The sequence below is a fragment of the Onychomys torridus genome, chromosome 17 (genome assembly GCF_903995425.1).
Source record: "Onychomys torridus chromosome 17, mOncTor1.1, whole genome shotgun sequence".
Classification (NCBI taxonomy): domain Eukaryota; kingdom Metazoa; phylum Chordata; class Mammalia; order Rodentia; family Cricetidae; genus Onychomys; species Onychomys torridus.
The window spans coordinates 605,041-628,065 of record NC_050459.1 but is presented as its reverse complement, the minus strand read 5'-3'; the positions used below and the strand labels follow the sequence as shown (position 1 = coordinate 628,065).

Genomic DNA, 23,025 nt, shown 5'->3' with positions numbered 1-23,025 from the left:
CATTAAGCAGGGAAAGAACGTTAAAATGATTGCTTTCTGACTCAGGTGTAAATTTTCCGAAGAGAAAAGGGGGAGGTCTGTGTTAAAATGGGCTAGGAAGCAGTGGCTTATTTTGATTGGGCATGTCAATCAGGTGAACCAAAGGGGCTTTTGATTGCTGGACTTTGGTAGTCACCCTCAGGAATGAGTCTGGCATAAGACAGTGTCCAAATAAGGGAATAGACCTTGGTGGCTAGCTTTAGGGATGTAACTGTTTTTAGCAAGGCAGAGGGAATGGGGGAGAAGAGCAAGCTCTGCCAGGGCGGCCTGCTCTTGAGCAGGCTAGTGTCCCCTTCTCTCCCCCTTCTACCTGCACGGGTATACGTGTCCCGATGGGTTTTAACCGGGGTTGCTTGCAGGAGCCTAGGCAATTTACCAGTGGCTACATCACTGAAGAAAATGTCCCCTCTCCTTCAGTCAACACTAACTTCCATTAGTTCAGGAAAGAATGAGGCTTTCTGAGCCTGTGACGATTATATCCACTCCAATTCCTCCTCCCACTCCCCCAGAAACCTCCCACTGCCTAGGCCCCCCCCACCTCATGTCTTCCCTTGTTTTGTTTTGTAACCCATTGCATCCAGCTAGTGCTGCCCACTGGAATTGTGACGGATATTGTCGGCCTGATCTTGTGCAGGTAACAGCAGGATGAATGTAACAGCCACGTCAGGTCCGGAAGACAACATTTCCTATCGCTCCCTCCTCCTTCATCTCCCACCCCCTCTCCCACAGTGTTTCCTGAGCTTTGAGGAGGCTCCTAGTTCTTTAGCAAGAGTGTGTGTGTTGGGAGGGGGGGTCCCGGGGGACGACTGAGGATCGAACCCAGGATCTCCCATGTACTCGGCAAGCAGTTTACCACTGAGCTACATTCTCATTATCTCAAGAACCACAGACACAAGGTGACAATTGCATATGTGTGCTGATATACAGTGTGCTGATATATCCGTGGGCAGATTAAATGTTTACACACACACAAACGGAGCGGTCAAATTAAACTCAGAATTTTAGAACTTGGTTCTGTTGCGTCTCTAAAGCGGAGCTGACACCCTGTGACAGAGGGTGCATCATCCGTAAGCGTGAGGTCGCAGATCTAACAAGTGATAGTTGTGGATGCCAGCTTGCTCGTCTGAACCAGTTTTCAGATGATGCATAAGTCTTCCAGGTGGGGCTGGGAATGGAGCTCGGTAGAGCACGAAGTTCTGGGTTCCAAACCCAGCACCACATAAACCAAGCATGGTGGCCTATACATGTAATCCTAGCAACTTCTAGGGACAGGAGGATCGGGATTCCAAGTCCATACTTGGCTACATAGCTGGTCAGTGTCCAGGCTGGGCTACATGACACCCTGTCTCAAAAAAAAAAAAAAAAAAATCCTAAAGGGAAAGAAGGGTAAGGGTGTGAGGTAAGGTAAGTGTGAGGATGATAGGAGCAGGATTGGGAAGTGCTTGACAGCAGCAGGAAGTGTTTGACAGCAGCAGGAAGTGACTGGCAGGAGCGGGAAGTGGATGGCAGGAAATGGATGGCAGGAGCGGGAAGTGGATGGCAGGAGCAGGAAGTGGGTGGCAGGAGCCGGAAATGACCAATGACCAGAGTGCTTACAGAAGCAGGAAGAGGCAGTGCCAGACTGCCCAGGGAGGTCAAACTTGAATGAAAAGGAGGACATGACTGCTCCAAGGTTGAGAAGGATTTTACTGTAGATATGAGGGAGAGTACAGCCAGAGGCCTCTGGAGGAGTCCCAAGCAGGAAAAGAAAGTAGTAGACTAGACATGACCAGTAGACTGAACCAGGCCATGAGAGGAGAGAGAGAGACAGGAAGAGCAAGAGAGGAAGAGGAGAGGAGAGGGGAGGGGAAGGGAGAGGAAGAAGGGAGGAGGGGAAGAGGGTAGGGGAGGAAGAGGAGAGGGGGGAGAGGAGAGGGGGGGGAGGAAGAAGAGAGGAGGGGTAGAGGGGAGGGTAGGGGAGGAGATGGAGGGAACTGGACCAAGAGAGCCAAGAGTGAGTCCAAAGAGAGGCAGGAATCAGAAGCTGGGGGGAGGGAAATAAAGTCCCTGTGCTGGGGAGGTTTATAGTAGGGGTGAGGTGAGAAGAACAGGGAGGAGCCGAGGGTGCTGAGAAAGTTTGGCACCTCAGTTAACTAGTGTGGGACCTAACACTGAGTTTCTTTGAGACCTAACAAAACTAAGCCATCCCTCTTTGATGGATTTCTCAGGTCACAAGCCAAGATTAGTGAGAACAGTCTTTCTCTCTCTCTACTGAGCAATATCCCTGGTCCTCTTTTTCATCTGAAAATCCTCCTGCTGTAGCCTTCTGAGTAACTGGGGTTACAAACCTGCATCCCCAGGACCAACCCATAAGACCTGACAGTTACAGGTGGACAAGGATGGCCATCCACCCTATGTGGGACTTGGGGACCTTTCTTTCCTTCCTTTCCTCCCTCCTGCCTCCTTCTTAACAGCTTTGTTGAAAAGTCACTCACTGGGCCAGTGAGATGGCTTGTCAAGGAAAGATGCCCTCTACCAAGGTTGACAACCTGAGTTCAACCCCGGGACCCACATGCTAGAAGGAGAGAACTGGCTCCTGAAAGATGTCCTCTGACCTCCACATATGTGCCATGACACTCACCAAAAGTATACAAATTAACGGCTTTTGGGGTTTTAAAGAGTAAACATCTATTACCATGATCCATTTATTTGTTGTGTGTTAAACCTGAGAATTTACGAGAAAAAAACAGGCCCACGATTGTCTGTGCTAGGTTTCAACCCTGCAGCAAATGACTGAAGTGCCTGTTTAACACATTCAAGTGGACCTGGCCACCACGTTCTCCCTGCATCCTTCAGCCCCTACCTGTTATGGGGTCCTCCTGGCTGGCAGACCCCGCCCCCTACCAGAACTCTCCAGGCCAGGGGGCTGGGCTGCTCTTCCCTCTATAATCAACCATTTCAGTTACCTGCCCCCTTTGGACCGTTGGGCCTCCTGGCTACCGTATCTGGTTCCCTTCTCTCCTCTCCCCCTTCCCCTCCACCCTCTCCTCCTCACATGGCAGAGTTCAGTCTGGTCATGTCCACTCTGGACTCTCCCAGACGTCCGTCTCTGCCTCTGGCTAGCTACGCTCACCACATATCTACAATAAACCTTCTCCATCATACATAGGAGAATCATGTTTCCTTTCTTTTCCTTTTTATTTCTTTTTCTCATTCAGTTGGATTAAAGCAAGCTGTATTTTGGGGTGTGCACCGGGGATTGGCTAGTCCGGCTGCTTCTCCCTGAATCAAGATTTTAGAGAGCAACCCTTGCCTGTCTCTTGAAGTAACTTTTACAGGAGCGATAAGGTGTTCACAGGGGCGAGAGTGGCTGACATTGTTCGAAAGATGTAATGAAAGGGAGGGAAAGGGGAAGAATATACATCATGTGAATGGGGTCACAAGTGTAGTGTAGGTTTAAAAAACATGTTGCAGTTTACATCAGATCTAAGAAACAGGAACTTACTCTTAATTATAATAGAAACTTTAACTTGTAAGGACTTAAACACAGGGCAAACAGGAACTTATTCTTTAACTACAAACAGAAACCTTGCAAAGGACAAACTTATTCTTAACTATCTTAACTGCAAACAGAGCCCTTAACCTGCAGGGCATATGTTCCTGTTTGGTTTCACATTAACTTTCTAGGTATACTGTTGCTGTTTTCGTCCCACAGTTGTTTGAGGCTGACCTGGAGCATTCTAGAGTCCAAGCTGACCTTGAATTTGAGGCCTTCCGTACTCAGCTTCCTGAGTGCTGGGTTTACAGATGCGTGTCTCTAAAGAAGTGGACAACATTTCTGAGGATGACAAGGGAGCTGTCCTCTAGCCTGCACACTCATGTATACACACGTGCACCTGCAGACACACCCGGGTTTTTAAAAATGGCCTTGAGGTGGCAAGGTGGCTCAGTGGGCAGCGCTTGTTGCGCAATTCTAACAACTTGTGTGAGATCCCTAGAGTCCACGTGGAGGTGGAGGAAGAGAACTGACTCCAGGAAGTTGTCCTCTGCATATGCATTCACTCCACACAACAAGAAATGAATAAAAATGTGAACGGCCTTCTAGCCGCTGGGCACGACGGCACACCAGGAGGCAGAATCAGTGCGAGTTCAAGGTCAGCAAGCTCTAGGCCCCTGGGTGTGTATTGCAAGATCCTGCCTCAAACAAACAAACAAAACCCCCAAAGCTGGTAGCTATAAAGATGAGGACACAGGGCTGGGGAGGTGGCTCAGAGGTTGAGAGCACCGACTGCTCTTCCCGAGGTCCTGAGTTCAATTCCCAGTCAACCACATGGTGGCTCACAACCATCTGTAATGAGATCTGGCGCCCTGTTCAGTATACATAATAAATAAGTAAATCTTTGCCTACGCCTTTAATCCCAGCACTCAGGAGGCAGAGGCAGGCGGATTTCTGTGAGTTCGAGGCCAGCCTAGACTAGAGAGTGAGTGAGTTCCAGGACAGGCTCCAAAGCTACACAGAGAAACCTTGTCTCGAAAAACCAAAAAAAAAAAAAAAAAAAAAAAAAAAAAAGATGAGGACGCCCAGAAAGAGTGCTGTGTGTGTCTACACAGGCAGGGACCCAAGTATAGCAGCTGCCAGCTAAGGAACCCCAAGACAGGAGGTATGGAGAGGCAAGGCAGAATGCCCAAATCCTGGGTTTCAAAAGGAATATGGCCTCCCTGACACCGTTATTGATACAATAAATTCCTGTAAAAGGCTGTAAACCACCTTGTGAGAGGCACTCTGTTCCAGGAGCCCTTAGGAAATGCATACAACAAATTGGACAGCACACTGTTACCTGAGGACGAGGGCCTGGACGGTCATGTGAGAACTGGGGCAGGTGGTAAGAGTACTGATTCAACAACATTAGGAGGCTATGAGGGCTAGTCTTGGTTGTGGAAACATGTGGAAAAAACCTTCAGTTAAGAATTGCCTCCAGCCGAGCGGTGGTGGCGCACGCCTGTAATCCCAGCACTCGGGAAGCAGAGCCAGGCGGATCTCTGTGAGTTCGAGGCCAGCCTGGTCTACAGAGTGAGTTCCAGGACAGGCAGCAAAACTACACAGAGAAACCCTGTCTCGGGGGGAAAAAATTTTTTTTGCCTCCCATCGGATTGGCCTGTGGACAGGTCTGTGGGGGCATCTTCTTGATTGCTGATTGATGTGGAGTCTTCAGCCCACTGCGGGATGTGCTATCCTTGAGCAGGTGGGCCTGGACTGTAAAAGAAAGAGAGCTGGGTTCGGGGTGGTAGCATCAGAAGGAAGAGAGAGTTGTGAAGTCAAGGCAGTCTGATCTATACAACAAGTTCCAGGACAGCCAGGGCCACATTTCAACATTTCAAAAAGGAGGGAGGGAGGGAGGAGGGAGGGGGGAGGGAGGGAGAGGGAGGGAGGGGGGGAGGGAGGGAAGGGAGACAGGGAGGGAGGGAGGGGAGGGAGGGAGGGGAGGGAGGAGGGAGACAGGGAGGGGGAGGGAGGGGGAAGGGAGACATGGAGTCAGGGAGGGAGGGAGGAAGGGAGGAGGGGGGAGGGAGGGAGGAGGGAGGGACAGGGAGGGAGGGGAGGGAGGGAGGGGAGACAGGGAGAGGAGGGAGACAGGGGAGGGGGGGAGGGAGGGAGGGAGATAGGAGGGAGATAGGGAGACAGGGAGGGAGGGAGGAGGGAGGAGAGGGGGAGGGAGGGAGGGAAAAAGGGAGGGAGGGAGGGAGACAGGGAGACAGGAAGGGAGGGAGGGAGGGAGAGGGGGGAGGGAGGGAGGGAGGAGGGAGGGAGGGAGGCAGGGAGAGCGCTGGGGGCTGGAGAGACAGCTCAGTGGTTAAGAACACTTGCTTCTCTCCCACAGAACCAGGTTCAGCTGCCACCACCCACATGGTGTCTCACAACCACCCATGACTCCAGTTCCAAGGGATCCATGCCTTCTTCTGACCTCCATGGGCACATCACATATGCGGTGCACATATATACATGCCAATATACATGTAGGAAAAAAAAAACCACTCATACACATAAAATAAATGTAAAGCTAGGATGCTCAATGCCCAGCCAGCCGAGCTGAATCCAGGAGCTGGAGGTTTAACTTTTCAGAACGTGTCTCAAAAGAAGATAGAGTACAATAGAGGGAGATACCTGATGTTGACCTCTGTTCTTCACATGAGCATGCATGTGCCACATGTGTGCACACACAGGCATGCACCACGTGTACACACATACACTATGTATACAAACCCCACCCCACTCACCCCAAAAAGAAAAGAAAAAGTAACTTTTTAACTTTATTTATTTAAACATTTTTAAAAGTTTGTTTTACTTTATATGTATGGATGTTTTGCCTGCATGTATGTCTGTGTAACATGTATGTGCCCAGTGCCCAGGGAGGCCAAAAGAGAACAATAGGTCCCCAGAAACTGGAGTTACAGATGGTTGTGAGCTGCCATGTGGGTACTGGAAATTGAACCTAGTATTCTGAAAAGGCAGCCAGTGCTCTTACCCAGGAGCGGTCTTTCCAGCCCTGGAAAAGAAGCTTAACTGGTGGGTTTCCTGAAGGGCATCTTGGAGACAAGACCAGGCTCTCTGGGAGTGGTGAGAAAGCCACACAGCTGGTGTGGTCAGGGACTTCCTCTCCTCTTTCATGTGGGAACAAGAGTGTGAAGACACTCAGCTTGGCCTTTGAGGGGCAGATGGACAGGAGCTCCAGTTTCTTCATGGAGGCCCTAGGGGCACTACAGGGCCTCAGGAGTGGTGAGTAGCAGGAACCAGGTTGGCTTGTGTGTCTGTGGATGATGCAGGAATTTCGAGGAGTCCTAGACCCCAACTCCATCCTGGCTATCCCCCTGTAGATGTCACCTGTGCTGCAGGGGATGAACATATAGACAGGAACTGAATGGCTTGGGGAGGGACATCCTGCAGGCTTCACCCTCCCGTAGGTTGGTCAACATTGCACTGGCTTCTTCCTGGCCCCTTTTGAGAGTCCTCAAGGTCCTATGAGCATGGCTGCGCCCAGTGAGGTCCAAACCTGGACTGCCCTGCCCCCTCCACCCACACCCACCTCAGCATCAGTCTGGATGAACAATTACCTAGAGATCATCTTTCTGGGGCTTAAGCGTGGGTGGGAGCAGATGGGATGTGAGCTGGGGATTTGGGGATGGGGAAAGGTATCTGCTCCCCCTTCCCCCACATCCTGGCCCTTTAAAAGGCCCTCTCAGGTGTGGGGGCCCTGTCACAGGCCAGGAGGAAAGTGTGGGAGACACAGGATGGATCAGGAAGAAGAAAAGAGTGAGGGGGTCTCAGACCTTCTGGACAAGGTAAGAGGCTCTGCCTGACTCCACCACCAGCTTCTTGAAGTCTCAGCACCCGTGACTGACAGGATTAATTCATTTGTAGGGCATCTAATTAGCAAGCAAGTCTCTGGGGTCCCCTGACCCAGTTACCATAACACATGGGGGGGTATAGGTAGGAGGGTATAAGTGCCCCTCCCCCTGCCCAGGGCAAATGGATGGATTCTTAGTACTGTCCCCCAAGAGATAGTAGGTGTTATGATTTAGGGGCACTTCTGAGCCCCATTTCCCTGGTAAGTGTCTCAACCCCCAAACCACCCCCAGTCTGGTCTTGATCTAGGGCAGTGGCGGAATAATGTCCCTAGAGGCAGTACCTTGTGAAATTGTGCTGCAGGCTGGGGCCCCAGGCTGGGAGGTGGGGAGTGGGGGGTGGGGGGGAGGTCAGGGAAGGAGACTCATGTTTCATTTGGAGAAACTCTACAGACCTGTGAGGACTATGGTGAGAGCAGAGATGGGAAGGCAGGCACTGGTTCCGGTGGGAGCTGGCTGGAAGGCAGGAACGGTGCAGTACCCAACTAAACCAAGCATGTCTGTCCCCAAGGCAGGTTCACCGGACCAAGAAGGCTTCTTCAATCTACTGAGCCACGTGCAGGGCGATCGGATGGAGGAGCAGCGCTGTTCCTTGCAGGCTGGTCCAGACCAGGCCCCAGAAAGCCGTGAGTTGGGCATGATGCAGGGTTGGGGGGGGGGGGTTGCTGCCTGAGAAGCGAAAGTGGCAGGCATGCAGGGGTTCTGTGGTCTTGTGGATCTTGGGACTAAGATGGAGAATACCATGTGAGCTCCTTTGGAGTCTATATTGATGACCACCTGTCTCTGCTCCAAGCAGAGGGTGGCCCTGCTCCTGAGATGGACAATCTCATGGATATGCTGGCCGACACCCAGGGCCGCCGCATGGATGACCAGCGTGTAACCATCAATTCCCTGCCTGGCTTCCAACCTATTGGTCCCAAGGTAGGTGGTGTCTAGATAACCTGTGTGGATCGTAGCAGTATACCTCTCTAGATCTATGCCCATCTCCAGCCAAGATAGGATGGGACCCAATCTCTAACTCTGGAAAAAGAAAGTGCAGATGGATGTCAGGAGGCTTAGGATCATGCAGGACTCATGCTAGTATCAGAACTATGGCTAGAAGTTACGGTTCCTGCCGCAACATCTGTGTATCTGGGAGAGGCCACAGCGAGAAAAGACAGTTTTCCTATGGCAACACTCCTTGGAGGGCATATGAGCTCATACACCCATGTATTAACGAAAAGCATGGGTTCTGTTTGGGGACATTTTCTTTGTTTTTGAGATAGGGTTTCATGTAGTTCCGGTTGACCTCAAACCCACTAGCCAATGATGACTTTAAACTTATAATTTTCCTCCTTGGTGCTGGGATTATAGGTATGAGCTACCAGAAGTGGTTTGTGTGGTTAGGGATGGAATTCAGAGCTTGGATACATACTCTGTCAGCTGAGCTACATCCCTAGCCCTGTGTCTGTGTACACTAGCACACGTCACAGGTCCATGTGTACACACGTTACAGGTCCATGTGCACACATGCGGGTGGAGGTCAGAAGTCAAGTTAAGATACAGTTCCTCAGCTGTCATCACCTTGTTATTTGAGAGAGGACCTTTTGCTGCCCTGGAACTCACCAAGTAGACCAGGTTCCCTGGCTAGGCAGCCCTTGGGATCCCCCTGACTCTCCTCAAGCACCGAGATTAAAAGTGCATAAGACCACATCTGGCTTTTCACCTCAGTGTGGGGATTAAACTCAGGTCTTCAAGTACACACAGCAAGGATTCTAATGACCGAGTTATCTTGTCGACTCATTTATTTGTTTTTGAGACAGGGTTGTAAGCCTGGAACTTTCTATGTAGATCAGGGTGGCTTTGAACTCGAGATAATTCTCCTGCCTAAGCTTCTTGAGTGCTAGGACTACAGGTGAAAACCGATAGCCCAAGTTCTGATCAAGACTCCACTGAGAGCTGACCATCTCATACCAAATACCACACTGATTGGCCGATGAAGGCAGACAAAAAGAAATGTTGTTTGGAGGCACCTCTGGCTTGTACTTGGTCCCCTCCGTCTGACCTTTCTTCATCTGCAGGATGGAATGCAGAAACGACCTGGGACCCTCAGCCCTCAACCCCTGCTCACCCCTCAGGACCCTGCTGCACTCAGCTTCCGCAGGAACAGCAGCCCCCAACCCCAGACACAAGCTCCTTGAAAGTTCTAGCCATCCTGGGCCCCCCACCGGCCCCTGAAAACAACAATAAAATGCTTGGCACTAGAACAAAGGACTGAGTGTGTGTCATTTCTGGGTGGAGGGCTTGAAGGTCTCAGGAGCTCTGCTGAGCAGCTTGAAGGAGTCTCTCTTCCCTCTGCTTCCGGATCTTCTGTTTGAACTCTTCTAGCTCCTGGCGCTGTGATGAGGAAGGGTGTGATGGAAAAGGAGGCACACACCTCAGGCATGACTTACTCCCACCTGCCTCTTTTAGCTTAAGAGTTCAGTGTCCATACTGGGACCCCGTGCCAATCACAGCCACCATACTAGTGAGTTCAGCTTCATCCTTCAGGGAGAAGGTACTATATGAAGCCATTTGTCTCCTCCCACTTCTTAAGACAGGGTCTTCTCACATATCACAGGCTAGCCTTGAGCCCACTATGCAGCCCAGAATACCCAGAATTCCCGATCCTCCTGCATCCATTTCCTGAATGCTGGAATGCTGGAATGCCAGCCCTCTCTCACGGCTTCCTCTCTCTAGCCCCATGCAGTCCAAGCTGGTTTCAATCTGCTAATCCTCCTACCTCTCTCCCAAGAGATTACAGGTGTATACCATCACAAACTGTAAGAAACTTGTACGGAAGTAAGGTCTCTAGCCCAGGATAGCCTGGACTCCTATTTGCTTTTCTGTTTACAATTTCCTATCTACAGGTGAGGGTGAAATTGTCATTCCTAGCCCATTCAGGGTAAGGTGACACAGTCCCTTGGAAGAAGAACAGGTTACTTACCTGACCCTCCTTCTCTCGTGGCCACAGCTCCCTCTGTGGAACAAAGTCAACAGGTGAGAACAGAAGCCAGGAGAATCCAGAGTCCCACATTCAGAGCAGGGTTGACTCATGAGAAGCAGGCAATGGTCCCCAGCAACAAGTTAGTGCTTCAGACCTCGCTTCCCCCACGCGCAGGAATGATCCCCAAAACTCTCCTGATACCCACCTTGCGCTGGACAACATAGTCCTCAAACCAGTCTGCCTGATTGGAGATCCAGAACATAACCACGGGGAAAGTGAGATAGAGTGACATCTGCAAAAGCAAGGGAGGATGGGCAGGGCCCAGAACTGTCACCACCCCAGTACAGGGAGACTGAAGGAGAGCCCAGAAGGCAGATCTATCCTCCTACACAGGCCAGGAGCCCCGCCTCACGACCTTCCCAGGAACCCCAGAAATCCTACCGGGACAGAAACCTGGCACTGTAAAGCCCGGTCTCCATGACCCAGCAGGCTTTATTCGTAGTAGCCCTGTCCAAATCTCACTCTCAAACACACGCACGCACGCAAGCACACGCACAAACTTGTACAAAGGCCCACTTTGGGGGTTGTAGGGGACGGGGGAACCAACAGTCAGTCCAAAAGCTCCCACTACAAAGACATATCCTTGAGACCTTATTTTATATACCAACCTGATCCCCGTAGCATTTCAAACAGAGGGGCCTCATTTTTTTTTTTTTTCAATTATATTCTCCTACATTTAGGAGTCCGCCTATCAGACCCATTATGAACCCAGGGCTTCCCTTCTGGAAATCCCGCCTTGGATCTGAAGCCTCCCTTCAGCCCTCTATGAGACGCTTCCTCAGACCGAACCCAGACCCTCCATTCAGAGCCCCCACATCTAGAGCCTCCTTCCGCAGCCGTTCCAATACAAGTCTCAGATACTTCCTCCGCGGAACTCCCCGCTCTGCACTTCTCTCACGTCCAAAAGCTAGTCTCAAATTCTGAAAGACCCCCGGGTCCAGACGTCCAACCCACTCCTGAGCTCACTGACCCGAAACACCTCCAGCTTCACCCCCATCTCGCCTGTCCGGCTCTACGAAGCCACTTCCGCCCAAAGGCGACGCTCCAGCAATGCAAAATCCCATTGGTGCATCTCAAGACCAGAGCCTGAAGCGGAGTGGCCAATACCCCGGCGTTTGGTGACGTCATCTTCCAGCGCCCCCTTTCTGCTTCCGGCCACAGCCTTGACAAAACAGAATTCAACCGAGCCGGCCCTGCCGTCCGTGAGGTGCAGCCAACAGAGAACGGGTCTGGTCGGGGAAGGCGGGCCTTCTGTGAGTGACGCCACCAGAGCGCGACTCTCGTCTGTACCTGGAGAGCCAGGAAAATGGTGGTGATGGCGCGAGTTCCGCGGCCCGAGCGGCCGGATCTTGTTTTTGTAAGTCTGTGGCGACGCCGAGGGTGATCCGCGAGGGAAGATCCGAAGCTAGGTTCCTTCTAGCATCGGAATCTGGCTCTCGGGGGGCGGAGGGGATGTTTAGGCCCAGACTGTGCATGCCCAATCCATGGGGACACTAACGAGCCAGAGGCGACACGTCAAAACACTGATCAGGCCGGAAATAAAGAACCAGCTCCCTCATGACCTGAGTGAGGAGCTGCTGTTGAGGTTTTGATGTCTGGGGCCGGGAGAAGTGAGGTCGAGCGGGCAATGGAATAGCAGGGAAACGGCATGGATTTTGATAGGCTTAGTGACCAGGTTAGAGTTCTAGCTCCCGGATAACACCTTAACTTCTGGGGCTACAAGAACCTTGGAGTATGAAGAAAAGACTAGTGATGCGGATGGCCCCGGGGACCCTAAAAAGGTGAAAATTTGGTGGCTGAAATAGAGGCCCCATATTTCAACCGCGTTCATAGTGTTCTGGATTTCGGGCCATTAACGTGCCTGTGTGTTTTTGAATTACTGGGGTTTAACCAAGGGTCTCGTGCATGCTAAGCAAGCACTGTACAATTGTACAAGTTAGTGCTTCATACCCTGCTTTCCCCGTCCGCATGCAGGTGCTGAGCTACGCCCCCAGCCCTGTGTCTGTGTACACTAACTAGCACACAGCTGAGAAGTCTGCATAGGCAGTTGAATTTTAAGGTCCAGGGATCTGAACTGGCACTCTAGCACAACGATTCTCAACCTTCCTCATGCTGCGACCCTCTAATACTTTTCCTCATGTTGTGGTGACCCCCAACCATAAAGTTATTTTTGTTGCTACTTTATAACTGTAGTTTGCTGCTGTTATGAATCACAACGACTGATGTGCTTATTTAGATGATGCCTGTGAACGGGTTCTTCGTCCCCCAAAGGGGTCGCAACCTACAGGCTAAGAACAACTGCTCTAGCATCTGAGTGATTGATAATCCAGTTTTGACAGAGGAAGAAACCATGCCTGGGACCTTGCTGTGTTGTGTTTGTTTGCTTGTTAAAAAATGTGTTTTTACTATCATGTTTGTCTATGTCTTTGTTTGAGTATGTGTGTGTAAAGAGGCTGGAGTTACAGGTGCTGGACATTGAGTGAAGGGAACATGAGAGCTGAGGACGGAACCCAGGGCCTTGTGCTTGCACTCTACCACTGAGCTAAATCCCCAACCCAAGAGCAGTTTGTTTTTAAGTATGGTGTGTGTGTGTGTGTGTGTGTGTGTGTGTGTGTGTGAATATATATTGGCCAGAAATAGACATCAGCTGTGTTCCTCAGTTGCTCTCCATCTTACTTTTTTTTTTGTTTTTTGTTTTGTTTTTTTTTTGTTTTGGAGCTGAGGATCGAACCCAAGGCCTTGGCAAGCGCTCTACCACTGAGCTAAATCCCCAACCCCAATTGTTTTTTGTTGTTTTTTTTTTTAAGATTTATTTATTTATTATGTATACAGTGTTCTTTCTGTAAATATGCCTTCAGGCCATTACATGGGTGTTGGGATCTGAACTCAGGCAATCATGCTCGTGCATACTGACTGGGCCACCTTTCCACTACCTTTTGGTTTTTTTGTTGTTTGTTTTTTTATTTTAGCATGTGCAAGAGGTAAGTCCTGTAATGTGTCATTGTGTGCATGTGGAAAGTAGAGGACAGCTTAAGGAATTGAGTTCTCTCCTACCCTGTGGATCGAACTCAGGCCCTCAGGCTTGGTGGCAAGTGCCTCCACCCACTGGGCTTCTCACGAACCTCGAATTTGTTTTATTCTTTGAGGCCTTTTGCCTCTGAAGTGATGGGAGTACAGGCTTGGCACTACTGCCCTTAGCCGGGCATGGACTTTTAATAGAAGACTAGAGTTAGGGGCTAAGCCCCAGTATGGGGTGTGACTCCACTGTGTCTAAGACCTCTTTTTTCCCTTTCTCTGACCCTGGCAGGAGGAAGAGGACCTACCCTATGAGGAAGAAATCATGCGGAACCAGTTCTCTGTCAAATGCTGGCTCCGCTACATCGAGTTCAAACAGGGGGCCCCAAAACCCCGGCTCAATCAGTTGTATGAGCGGGCGCTCAAGCTGCTTCCCTGCAGGTGCAAATGGCCCTCCCTGAGCTACCCTGCTCACCAGCCCTTACCCCTCCACATACAGTCACATCACAAGTGATAATGCGTCCCAGGTGTGATCCCTATATATTCCCTTACTGAAACACAGCCCCTGGTGAGCCACACCTTCCCTTGTGTCCCTGTCTTTCCCTTCCTTGAGCTCTCGCCGCCCCCCCCAAGTCCATTTTTTCAGCACAGTTGCCTCTAAAGCAAAGAAAGGGTTCTGGGGTTCCATAACCCATCATATCTGTCTTTCCTGCTCTAGCTACAAACTCTGGTACCGCTATCTGAAGGCACGCCGGGCACAGGTGAAGCATCGCTGTGTGACTGATCCTGCCTATGAAGATGTCAACAACTGCCACGAGAGGGCCTTTGTGTTCATGCACAAGGTGGGGAGCTGGAGGGGGGGTGCAGTGTGTTCATGCACAAGGTGGGGAGCTGGAGGGGGTTGGATGCAGTGTGTTCATGCACAAGGTGGGGAGCCAGAGAGGGGATGCAGTGTGTTCATGCACAAGGTGGGGAGCTGGAGGGGGGGTGCAGTGCGTTCATGCACAGGTTGGGGAGCTGGAGAGGAGGGGGGTTTGCGGTGTGTTCATGCACAAGGTGGGGAGCTGGAGCGGGGGTGCAGTGTGTTCATGCACAAGGTGGGGAGCTGGAGAGGGGGCATGCAGTGTGTTCATGCACAAGGTGGGGAGCTGGAGAGGGGATGCAGTGTGTTCATGCACAAGGTGGGGAGCTGGAGAGGAGGTGCAATGGGAACTGTTTCCCAAGGGAGATGTGAACAGACGTTTACCCTTATAGTGCTCCAACAAAAGGTTAGGTCCACGAGAATGTTCTGCCAGCTCGAGGAACTAACGAGTTTGTTGGGCTGATTACAGAGCCTGAGTGAGGGGTGATGAGACCTATTGCCCCCTGTTGCCCTTATGTTCTAGATATGGATGGTAAGCAAGCATGTAGCCTGTGGCTCAGACAGACCTAGCCCATCACTCTCCATTATTTCCAGATGCCACGTCTGTGGCTAGACTACTGCCAGTTCCTCATGGACCAGGGAAGAGTAACACACACCCGCCGCACCTTTGACCGTGCGCTCCGGGCACTACCCATCACACAGCACTCTCGCATCTGGCCCCTGTATCTTCGCTTCCTGCGCTCCCACCCACTGCCTGAGACTGCTGTGAGAGGCTACCGCCGCTTCCTCAAGGTAAGCACTATTGAATAGCCCAGTTCCCAGGTCTGCTTCCAGACCTTGGATAAGGGCCCTCATGCAACAGACAGGCTGCATGAAGAGGCTCCTATGAATAGGTACAGTTTATTTGTGATTTCTTTCTGCGTACTTGCGTACACTGATCCTTCTCCTTACCCGCTGTGGTTTATTACCTTTAGTTTTTAAGTAGTTAGCTTTTAGCTTGTACCTGCTCCACAGCAGGTATAGCAATGAGAGCTAGGGACAGCATGCATAAGGCAGTCATCACCAGCTGCACAGGACTTTGAGTAGACACATGCGTGAACCAGCTATGTGAAACAAGAAAACCACAGCCGTGGTAAGAGGCGGGATAAGACACATATGCAGTGGACATCATGGCAGGCGGAGCGTTTGTGCTCGCCTTGTGATATCTGTTACGGTAAATTCCTTAGCATGGCACCGCTTGGGTGACAGCTTGTGACGGGAGCAGGTCCTTTCCTGACCATCAGAGTCTAAGTTGGACTGCTTAGAACTGAAGTTGGCCAGGGTTGGGGGCGGGGGAAGCTGTCGAGGCTAAAGGAAAGGCCAAGGCTGGACCACTGAGGGCTGACGGCCCAGGCTCCATTACTGTCTCAGTTCCTCTTCCTGTGGCTGTGACAGAACACCCTGAAACAATCTAAAGGCGCAGGGTTTGCCTTGGCTCACGGTTCAGGGGTGCATAGAAGAGAAGCTAGACACATCACATCCAAGATCAGAAACCAGCTGCGTATGCACGCTTGTGCGCGGCTCACTGCACATCATACAGGATCCTGCCCAGGAAGTGACCCCATCCATAAGTAACATGAGTGTTCTCATATAAATGAACATAGTCCAGATAATCTCTCGCACACATGCTGTAACTACAGGCCCATCTCTGAGGTGATTCTAGAGCCTGCCAGTTTGATAGTTAACACTGACCATCACAAGTACTGTAGCCAAGCTACACTCATGGCATCAATTGTGACCAAGCCAGACCAGTAAAGTCCGAGGCTAGACTGTGGAGCCCAGGCTGAACCCCCAGAGAGCTGAGGCTGGCTGTTTGCTAAAAACCGGTAAATGGGGGAGGTGGGAGGCCTAGAGCTATGTAGTCAGGAGTGAAATGTCATCTCCTGCAGCCTCACTCACCAGTGGGGTGGGTATTCTCCAGCTCAGTCCAGAGAGTGCCGAGGAATACATCGAGTACCTCAAATCCAGTGACCGGCTGGACGAGGCCGCACAGCGCCTGGCCACCGTGGTCAATGATGAGCGCTTTGTGTCCAAGGCGGGCAAGTCCAACTACCAGGTATGTCTCCTGGAAGATGGAGGCTGGGTGAGAAGTGTCCTCCCTCCTGGACCAACTGAGATGTTCCCCTGACACCCTGTGTCCTGCAGCTGTGGCACGAGCTGTGTGACCTTATCTCCCAGAACCCGGACAAGGTCCAGTCCCTCAATGTCGATGCCATAATCCGTGGTGGGCTCACCCGCTTCACCGACCAGCTGGGCAAGCTGTGGTGCTCCCTGGCTGACTACTACATCCGCAGTGGCCACTTCGAGAAGGTATGTGGGTACCTAGGCCTGAGCTGTGGGTCTCTGAGGGTCACTCTGTGTGTGACACACACACACACACACACACACACACACACACACACACACACACACACTTGCCATCCCAGCAGTGCAGGTGGGGGCAGCAGCCTGTAGACAGGGCAGGCTGACTCAGGGTCTGCTTCTCTTACCTCCTAACTGTTTGAAAGCTTTGGGAGGGACATACATGGGGCAGTGAGGAAGGAAAGGACACCTCCCTAGCCGGCCCAATCAGCTGAATCAACTCTAGCATTCAATGGGGTGACAGCTGTCGCAGCCAGGCTGCCCTCACAGATGTCCCTAAGTATCCCTGTTTGCAAAATGGGGATGATGGCTGCACTTCACCTGTAAGGAACTGTGCCACAGCATGGCCCGGATATGAAAAAAATTCCCCTCAGGTTGACTGTGGCTGCCCCTACCTCCTTGCTTTCCAGTGGCATGCTGGGAACAGAGGGTTTGGTGGGACTCTGAGTGTCTCCAAAGGACTAGCTGGGGCTACTGTGGTCTAAGGAAATTAGTGGGGGAGCCTGGAGTGAGTGATGTCAGGGGATTAGGATTTGCGGGGGTGGGGTGCTGGGCAAGGCAGGAGGCTCCAGGCAAGACAGAGCTCACAGAGCCCCTTCCCTAGTGCTTGCATGAGGACATGGGGTGGGGAGATGGGACTATGTGTGTAGGTCTGGAAGAACGTGAGCTCATGGAGGGGTCAGGCAAGCATTGGAGGAGAGTGGGAGCCTCCATAGACAGTCTGTGTCATGGGACTTTTCCTAGCAAGACATGAACAAATAAATGTCTCTTCTCCACAGATAGGGTCCCCTGGTGATTTATTTCTTTATTTTACAAATATGTGCATATAGCAAACCAGTGAATTTATTGGGCTTCCTTACAGGAACCTGGGTGACTCAAAGTAGTTGCATCACTGAAAGCCCACCTCAGTTTGGGTGACAATTCACAAAAGCTGTATCCTTGGACCTTCCTGCATGACTTGGAGACAGCCTGGGCCTTGGGGGCTGGTTGGAGACTCTCCCCTGCCTAACAGATATTACTTCTTATGTAACTTGGGGAGGGGTCTTGTGAATCTTGCAAGTTTCATTTACTGTTCAAGCCTTAGGAGCCTCCTCCTTCCTCCAGAAGGGAATGTTGCAATTAGGAAGACACAGCTTCACAGCAAGCTGAGCTCAGGGTTCTGTGGGAGCTGAAGTGCCACTGTTCACCTGTTCTTTTGGGGGGTTGGGAGAAGGGAGAGGTTTTCTCTGTGTATCCCTGGCTGTCCTGGATCTCAACTCTATAGACCAGGCTGGCCTCCACTCACAGAGATCCGCCTGCTTCTGCCTCCAAAGTGCTGGGATTAAAGGTGTGCGCCACCACCGCCCAGCGCTCACATGTTCTTACAGGCTTTATTGAGGTGTTTCACTTGAGTCTTGAGATGGTGCTGCACAGGGGACTGTGCAAAGGAGGCCCTGCAGCTCCAGACTGTCAAGCAGTGCAGGGCAGGAATGGGCCAGCAGGGCTCCTTTCTGTTCTCAGCACCGATCAGGCCATGGTTGCTATCAGTGGGTCTTTGTGGGTGGGCTCTCGTGCCTCTCCTACAGACTTCCTCACGCCATGTCTGAACCCCACAGGCTCGTGACGTGTATGAGGAGGCTGTCCGCACCGTGATGACTGTGCGGGACTTCACCCAGGTGTTCGACAGCTATGCCCAGTTTGAGGAGAGCATGATCGCGGCAAAGATGGAGACTGCCTCTGAACTGGGGCGTGAGGAGGAGGGTGCGATGTGGGACAGTGGGATGGGAGGAGAGGGTTGAATTCCTAGCCATTGTGGTGGAACAGAGAGGCTGGCAAGGAGAAAGGCTGGGTGAACACTGGAGCCAGGGTGTCCTGGAATAGCCATAATGGAGTACAAGAGTGGCAGGAGGGTTGGGCTAGGCACAGGGTGGTCATCCTGGCTCTTCACGGTCTACAACACTGGGCTTGGAGGAAAGAAGCTTAGAGACAGAGGGCCTGTGCTGTCACCTCCAACCTCCCCAGCCTCATGAACATGTTTGGCTTCCAGATGATGTGGACCTGGAGTTACGCCTGGCCCGCTTCGAGCAGCTCATTAGCCGGCGGCCCCTACTCCTTAACAGCGTCCTGCTGCGCCAGAATCCACACCATGTCCACGAGTGGCACAAGCGTGTGGCCCTGCATCAGGGCCGCCCCCGGGAGGTGCGTGATGGTCCCCAGACTCGTCTTTCCCTGCCCCTTAGAGCCCAACCCTGCCCTCACCTGTCTGACCCTCCTGTTTCAGATTATCAACACATACACAGAGGCTGTGCAGACAGTGGACCCCTTCAAGGCCACAGGGAAGCCCCACACACTGTGGGTTGCATTTGCCAAGTTTTATGAAGATAATGGACAGCTGGATGATGTAAGTGAGTTTCATTTATGCATGTATCTACATACAGTCTTTTCACCATGGGACTTGGGGGTGGCCATGTGTCAGGGCGTCAGTCAGTCTCTGCCCATCACCATAGGCCCGTGTCATCCTAGAGAAGGCCACCAAGGTGAACTTCAAGCAAGTGGATGACCTGGCAAGCGTGTGGTGCCAGTGTGGGGAGTTGGAGCTCCGGCATGAGAATTATGATGAGGCCTTAAAGCTGCTGCGGGTAAGGATGTGCAGACCAGCCAGGGGTGTGTACTGGGGCCAGGACAGCCTCTCAGTGTCTCCTTGTCTCTGCCACTGTCTCTCCACAGAAAGCCACAGCACTGCCTGCCCGCCGGGCTGAGTACTTTGATGGTTCAGAGCCCGTGCAGAACCGTGTATACAAGTCGCTAAAGGTGTGGTCCATGCTTGCCGACTTGGAGGAAAGTCTGGGCACCTTCCAGGTCAGCTGCCATGGGCAAAGGTGAGGCAGAGCTTGTTCCCAGCCCCAGAGCAGAGCGTCCCCTGACCTATCTGTCCCCACAGTCAACCAAGGCCGTGTATGACCGAATCCTGGACCTGCGCATAGCCACGCCGCAGATCGTCATCAACTATGCCATGTTCCTGGAGGAGCACAAGTACTTTGAGGAGAGCTTCAAGGTGAGGCATGCCCTCAGGCTGAATGTCAGGCCAAGGCGCAGTAAGGCGGCTCCTCTGATGTCTTCAGATGTCCACTTGTCTGTGCCCTCTCGTTGTCAGTGTTTGTATGTCTGTGTTTGGGCACAGCAGGACCGTGGGGTGGTGGCCTGTATCAGTTATTCTTACTGTTGTTGGGACAAACCATTGGACAAAGGCCAGCTAAGGGAGGAAGAGTTGATTCTGGCTCACGGTCAGGCTCTATTCCATCACGGCAGGCCAGGGATGGCAACAGAAAGATCCTGTGGCTTCCCACGGTGCACCTGCAGTCAGGGAGCAGAAAGGGACGAAAGCTCGTGACTGGCTCAGTTTCTCCTTTGTGCGTAGTCTAGGATCGCAGCCCATGGGATGGTACCCACGCACACATTTAGGATGGATCTTCCTACCTCAGTCAACAGAGTTAGATAATCCTTTAGGTTATTCTAGAATCGTGTTACGCTGCCAACAGTAACTGTCATGGGCCATTTTTCCTTTTGACAGAGCTATGTATGGAACCCAGGACTTTGGGCATTCGAAGCAGGGGCTCTTAGCACTGAGCAGCATCTCAGTCTTTGATCTCTCGTAAAGCCACCAGTCATGACTGGTTAGGCCTACCCTAACAATATCACTAGAAGTCTATTTCCTCATTTCCAAATAAAATGCTTGCATGGTAAAGGACTGGGCTTCAGGGCCTCGGCATGTGAGGTATGGGATACGGGCACTTTCCCCCATAGCCAGTACTGACCCTTTCTCCGAGTACTTGGGCGAAACAGAACAAATGTGGGAGCTGTGTGTGCAGCACCGTTGGCCACTGTTCAGGTGACAGGGTGTGGGTGGGTACATGGCTGTGTTTGTGTCTGTGGTGGCCATAGGCAGATACACAGGGAGTTGCATTTATTCACATGTCCCCAATCCTTCTGCCTAGGAATGTGAACTCTTTCCCAGGACACTGGGTGCCTGTGTCTGTAGAGGTTAGGACTACCTCATCCATAAGTACCACACTGTCTAGAAAGTCCCTGTTGTACCCATACCTTAGGTCCCTATATTGGTGGAGGCGGTCAGGGTGACATACTTAAATGTGCCATGATGGAGAAGTAGGCAAGGAAGGGGCCCTGGGCAGACTTATGGGAGACATGAGCCAAGGGCATCTGGGTACTGATACTTCCATGGCTTCCTTGGAAACAGGCATATGAGCGTGGCATCTCACTGTTCAAGTGGCCCAATGTGTCAGACATCTGGAGCACCTACCTAACCAAATTCATTGCCCGCTATGGGGGCCGCAAGCTGGAGCGTGCACGGGACCTCTTCGAGCAGGCACTAGATGGCTGCCCACCCAAATATGCCAAGAGTGAGAAGTCTGTGGGCTGTCACAGGGCATCAGGGTGGGTGGTGTGGGCTTGGCTATGGACTGCTAACTGGACCCTTTCGTCATGTACAGCCCTGTACCTGCTTTACGCACAGCTGGAAGAGGAGTGGGGTCTTGCCCGTCATGCTATGGCTGTGTATGATCGCGCTACCCGTGCAGTGGAGCCAGCCCAGCAGTATGATATGTTTAACATCTATATCAAGCGGGCTGCTGAGATCTATGGTGTCACCCACACTCGTGGCATCTACCAGAAGGCCATTGAGGTACCCACCACTAGTGACCTGGTATGGGGTTGAGATTCAGGCAGACAGAAGGATCCCAGGAAGCTTGCCTGTGTAGGAGGTGTCAGAAGGAATTCCTGAAGCCAGATACTGACCCCCTTCCCTCACCCCTGCTCTCCCTGACCACATGGTGCCAGGTGCTGTCTGATGAGCATGCCCGTGAGATGTGCTTGCGGTTTGCAGACATGGAGTGCAAGCTTGGTGAAATCGACCGAGCCCGAGCTATCTACAGCTTCTGCTCCCAGATCTGTGATCCCAGGGTAGGGCTGGGCTTGAGTTTGGGAAGGTAAGGGTGAGCAGTGGGGATCTGTCCCAAGCACCTAGCTCACCTGCATACCTGCACCCCACCACAGACCACTGGGGCGTTCTGGCAAACATGGAAGGACTTTGAGGTTCGGCACGGCAATGAGGACACCATCAGGGAGATGCTGAGGATACGTCGGAGTGTGCAGGCCACATACAATACTCAGGTCAACTTCATGGCTTCACAGATGCTCAAGGTGTCAGGCAGTGCCACAGGCACCGGTGAGCTGCTGAACCTCCTTTTCCTTACCATGACCAAGCCACATGCAGCAATGTCTTCCCTGTCCCAGAGCACTCCTAGGTCTGGCAGCATCTGGAGTCCATCCTGGGGACCTCCGTCCTGGGTTGGTCTGATGTGCCTTGGAGAGGGCCTGAGGTCTGCCCTGACCTTTCCTCCCTCGCCACCCTGTACCCCCAGTGTCTGACCTGGCTCCTGGGCAGAGCGGCATGGATGACATGAAGTTGCTGGAGCAGCGGGCAGAGCAGCTAGCAGCTGAGGCTGAGCGGGACCAGCCTCCGAGGGCCCAGAGCAAGATCTTCTTTGTGAGGTGAGGGCAGGAGGGACATGGTCCTGCCCTTCTTAGGGAAGGGCTGTTCTAGGGAGGCTGCAGGGGAGGGTCCACTGAGACCACCTTCCCTCACCAACTCTAGGAGCGATGCGTCCAGAGAGGAGCTAGCAGAGCTAGCTCAGCAGGCCAACCCCGAGGAGATCCAGCTGGGCGAGGACGAGGATGAGGACGAGATGGACCTGGAGCCCAATGGTCAGTGGCTTGCCCAGGGCGGGGTTAGGGGCAGAGGTGGGCCACTCTCCACGCCCTCATCCCCCACCCCCAAGAGTAACCACCTTGACCCGTAACCACTTCCCCACAGAAGTCCGACTGGAGCAGCAGAGTGTGCCAGCTGCTGTGTTCGGGAGCCTAAAGGAAGACTGACGTCCTCCAGGCTTTTCCCTCCTTGGTTCCTCCCCTAACCACCCTGTAATACAGCCCCTCTTTGTACATCACTGTCTCAGCCTCCTTCCTTCCTGCTACCCAGGTGCCTCAGGGCATGCTGCCTTACAGCTGCCTGGTCCTGAGCCCCGATTGGCTGGGACCGGAGGTGGGGCGGTGGCAGGTGGACAGTCTGCCCTCACCCTGTAGAGCCGGTTCCGGACGCTCCGGGCACTCTCCCTGCCCCACCCCAGCTTCTTGTCAGGCTTGCCCAGTAAGCCGCCTGCTTGAGCCTCGAGCTGAGGGGCGCCTGGCTCCACTTGTGTGGGTGTCACAGCTCTGCGACTTCACAACCCCGAGCCCCATGTCCTCAGCA

The 23,025-nt window shown here is 52.4% G+C and overlaps 3 protein-coding genes across 7 annotated transcripts; 2 read left to right on the top strand and 1 right to left on the bottom strand.

Moving 5' to 3' along the window:
- The first annotated feature begins 7,207 nt into the window (after nucleotides 1-7,207).
- Pcp2 (Purkinje cell protein 2) lies at nucleotides 7,208-9,767 on the top strand. 4 transcript variants are annotated; one of them, XM_036166906.1, is made up of 4 exons: nucleotides 7,208-7,356; nucleotides 7,931-8,045; nucleotides 8,216-8,340; nucleotides 9,480-9,765. In XM_036166906.1, exons 1-4 carry the CDS (start codon nucleotides 7,306-7,308, stop codon nucleotides 9,597-9,599), a joined length of 411 nt encoding a protein of 136 aa, XP_036022799.1. In that variant the 5' UTR covers nucleotides 7,208-7,305; the 3' UTR covers nucleotides 9,600-9,765. The 4 variants fall into 4 exon arrangements, with proteins under 4 accessions (XP_036022799.1, XP_036022802.1, XP_036022800.1 ...); XM_036166909.1 differs by lacking the exon at nucleotides 7,208-7,356 and adding an exon at nucleotides 7,553-7,622 and having other exon boundaries at nucleotides 9,480-9,760; XM_036166907.1 differs by lacking the exon at nucleotides 7,208-7,356 and adding an exon at nucleotides 7,779-7,828 and having other exon boundaries at nucleotides 9,480-9,761.
- Nucleotides 9,175-11,484, bottom strand: LOC118569181 (protein PET100 homolog, mitochondrial). 2 transcript variants are annotated; one of them, XM_036166911.1, is made up of 4 exons: nucleotides 11,415-11,484; nucleotides 10,590-10,676; nucleotides 10,385-10,417; nucleotides 9,175-9,795 (listed from the first exon to the last, which is right to left on the bottom strand). In XM_036166911.1, exons 1-4 carry the CDS (start codon nucleotides 11,439-11,441, stop codon nucleotides 9,712-9,714), a joined length of 231 nt encoding a protein of 76 aa, XP_036022804.1. In that variant the 5' UTR covers nucleotides 11,442-11,484; the 3' UTR covers nucleotides 9,175-9,711. The 2 variants fall into 2 exon arrangements, with proteins under 2 accessions (XP_036022804.1, XP_036022803.1); XM_036166910.1 differs by lacking the exon at nucleotides 11,415-11,484 and adding an exon at nucleotides 11,053-11,408.
- Nucleotides 11,485-11,724: 240 nt separating this feature from the next.
- Nucleotides 11,725-22,723, top strand: Xab2 (XPA binding protein 2). The gene is made up of 19 exons (XM_036166855.1): nucleotides 11,725-11,801; nucleotides 13,752-13,900; nucleotides 14,178-14,301; nucleotides 14,916-15,113; nucleotides 16,282-16,416; nucleotides 16,506-16,670; nucleotides 18,317-18,461; nucleotides 18,748-18,899; nucleotides 18,982-19,101; nucleotides 19,208-19,339; nucleotides 19,428-19,559; nucleotides 19,642-19,755; nucleotides 20,956-21,118; nucleotides 21,209-21,399; nucleotides 21,555-21,677; nucleotides 21,771-21,942; nucleotides 22,139-22,268; nucleotides 22,372-22,481; nucleotides 22,591-22,723. The coding sequence occupies exons 1-19, from the start codon at nucleotides 11,751-11,753 to the stop codon at nucleotides 22,650-22,652; spliced, it is 2,568 nt and encodes an 855-aa protein (XP_036022748.1). The 5' UTR covers nucleotides 11,725-11,750; the 3' UTR covers nucleotides 22,653-22,723.
- Nucleotides 22,724-23,025: the final 302 nt, after the last annotated feature.

Coding starts and splice junctions, on each gene's coding strand:
- Pcp2 (XM_036166908.1), top strand. CDS start 7,826: ATGGTGAGAGCAGAGATGGGAAGGCAGGCACTGGTTCCGGTGGGAGCT. Junction 8,046..8,215: donor AGACCAGGCCCCAGAAAGCC/GTGAGTTGGGCA, acceptor TGCTCCAAGCAG/AGGGTGGCCCTGCTCCTGAG. Junction 8,341..9,479: donor TCCAACCTATTGGTCCCAAG/GTAGGTGGTGTC, acceptor CTTCATCTGCAG/GATGGAATGCAGAAACGACC.
- LOC118569181 (XM_036166910.1), bottom strand. CDS start 11,088: ATGAGGCCCCTCTGTTTGAAATGCTACGGGGATCAG. Junction 10,677..11,052: donor TGAAATGCTACGGGGATCAG/GTTGGTATATAA, acceptor TTGCTTTTGCAG/ATGTCACTCTATCTCACTTT. Junction 10,418..10,589: donor ACTATGTTGTCCAGCGCAAG/GTGGGTATCAGG, acceptor TTTGTTCCACAG/AGGGAGCTGTGGCCACGAGA.
- Xab2 (XM_036166855.1), top strand. CDS start 11,751: ATGGTGGTGATGGCGCGAGTTCCGCGGCCCGAGCGGCCGGATCTTGTT. Junction 21,119..21,208: donor CCCACCCAAATATGCCAAGA/GTGAGAAGTCTG, acceptor CGTCATGTACAG/CCCTGTACCTGCTTTACGCA. Junction 21,678..21,770: donor CCCAGATCTGTGATCCCAGG/GTAGGGCTGGGC, acceptor ACCCCACCACAG/ACCACTGGGGCGTTCTGGCA.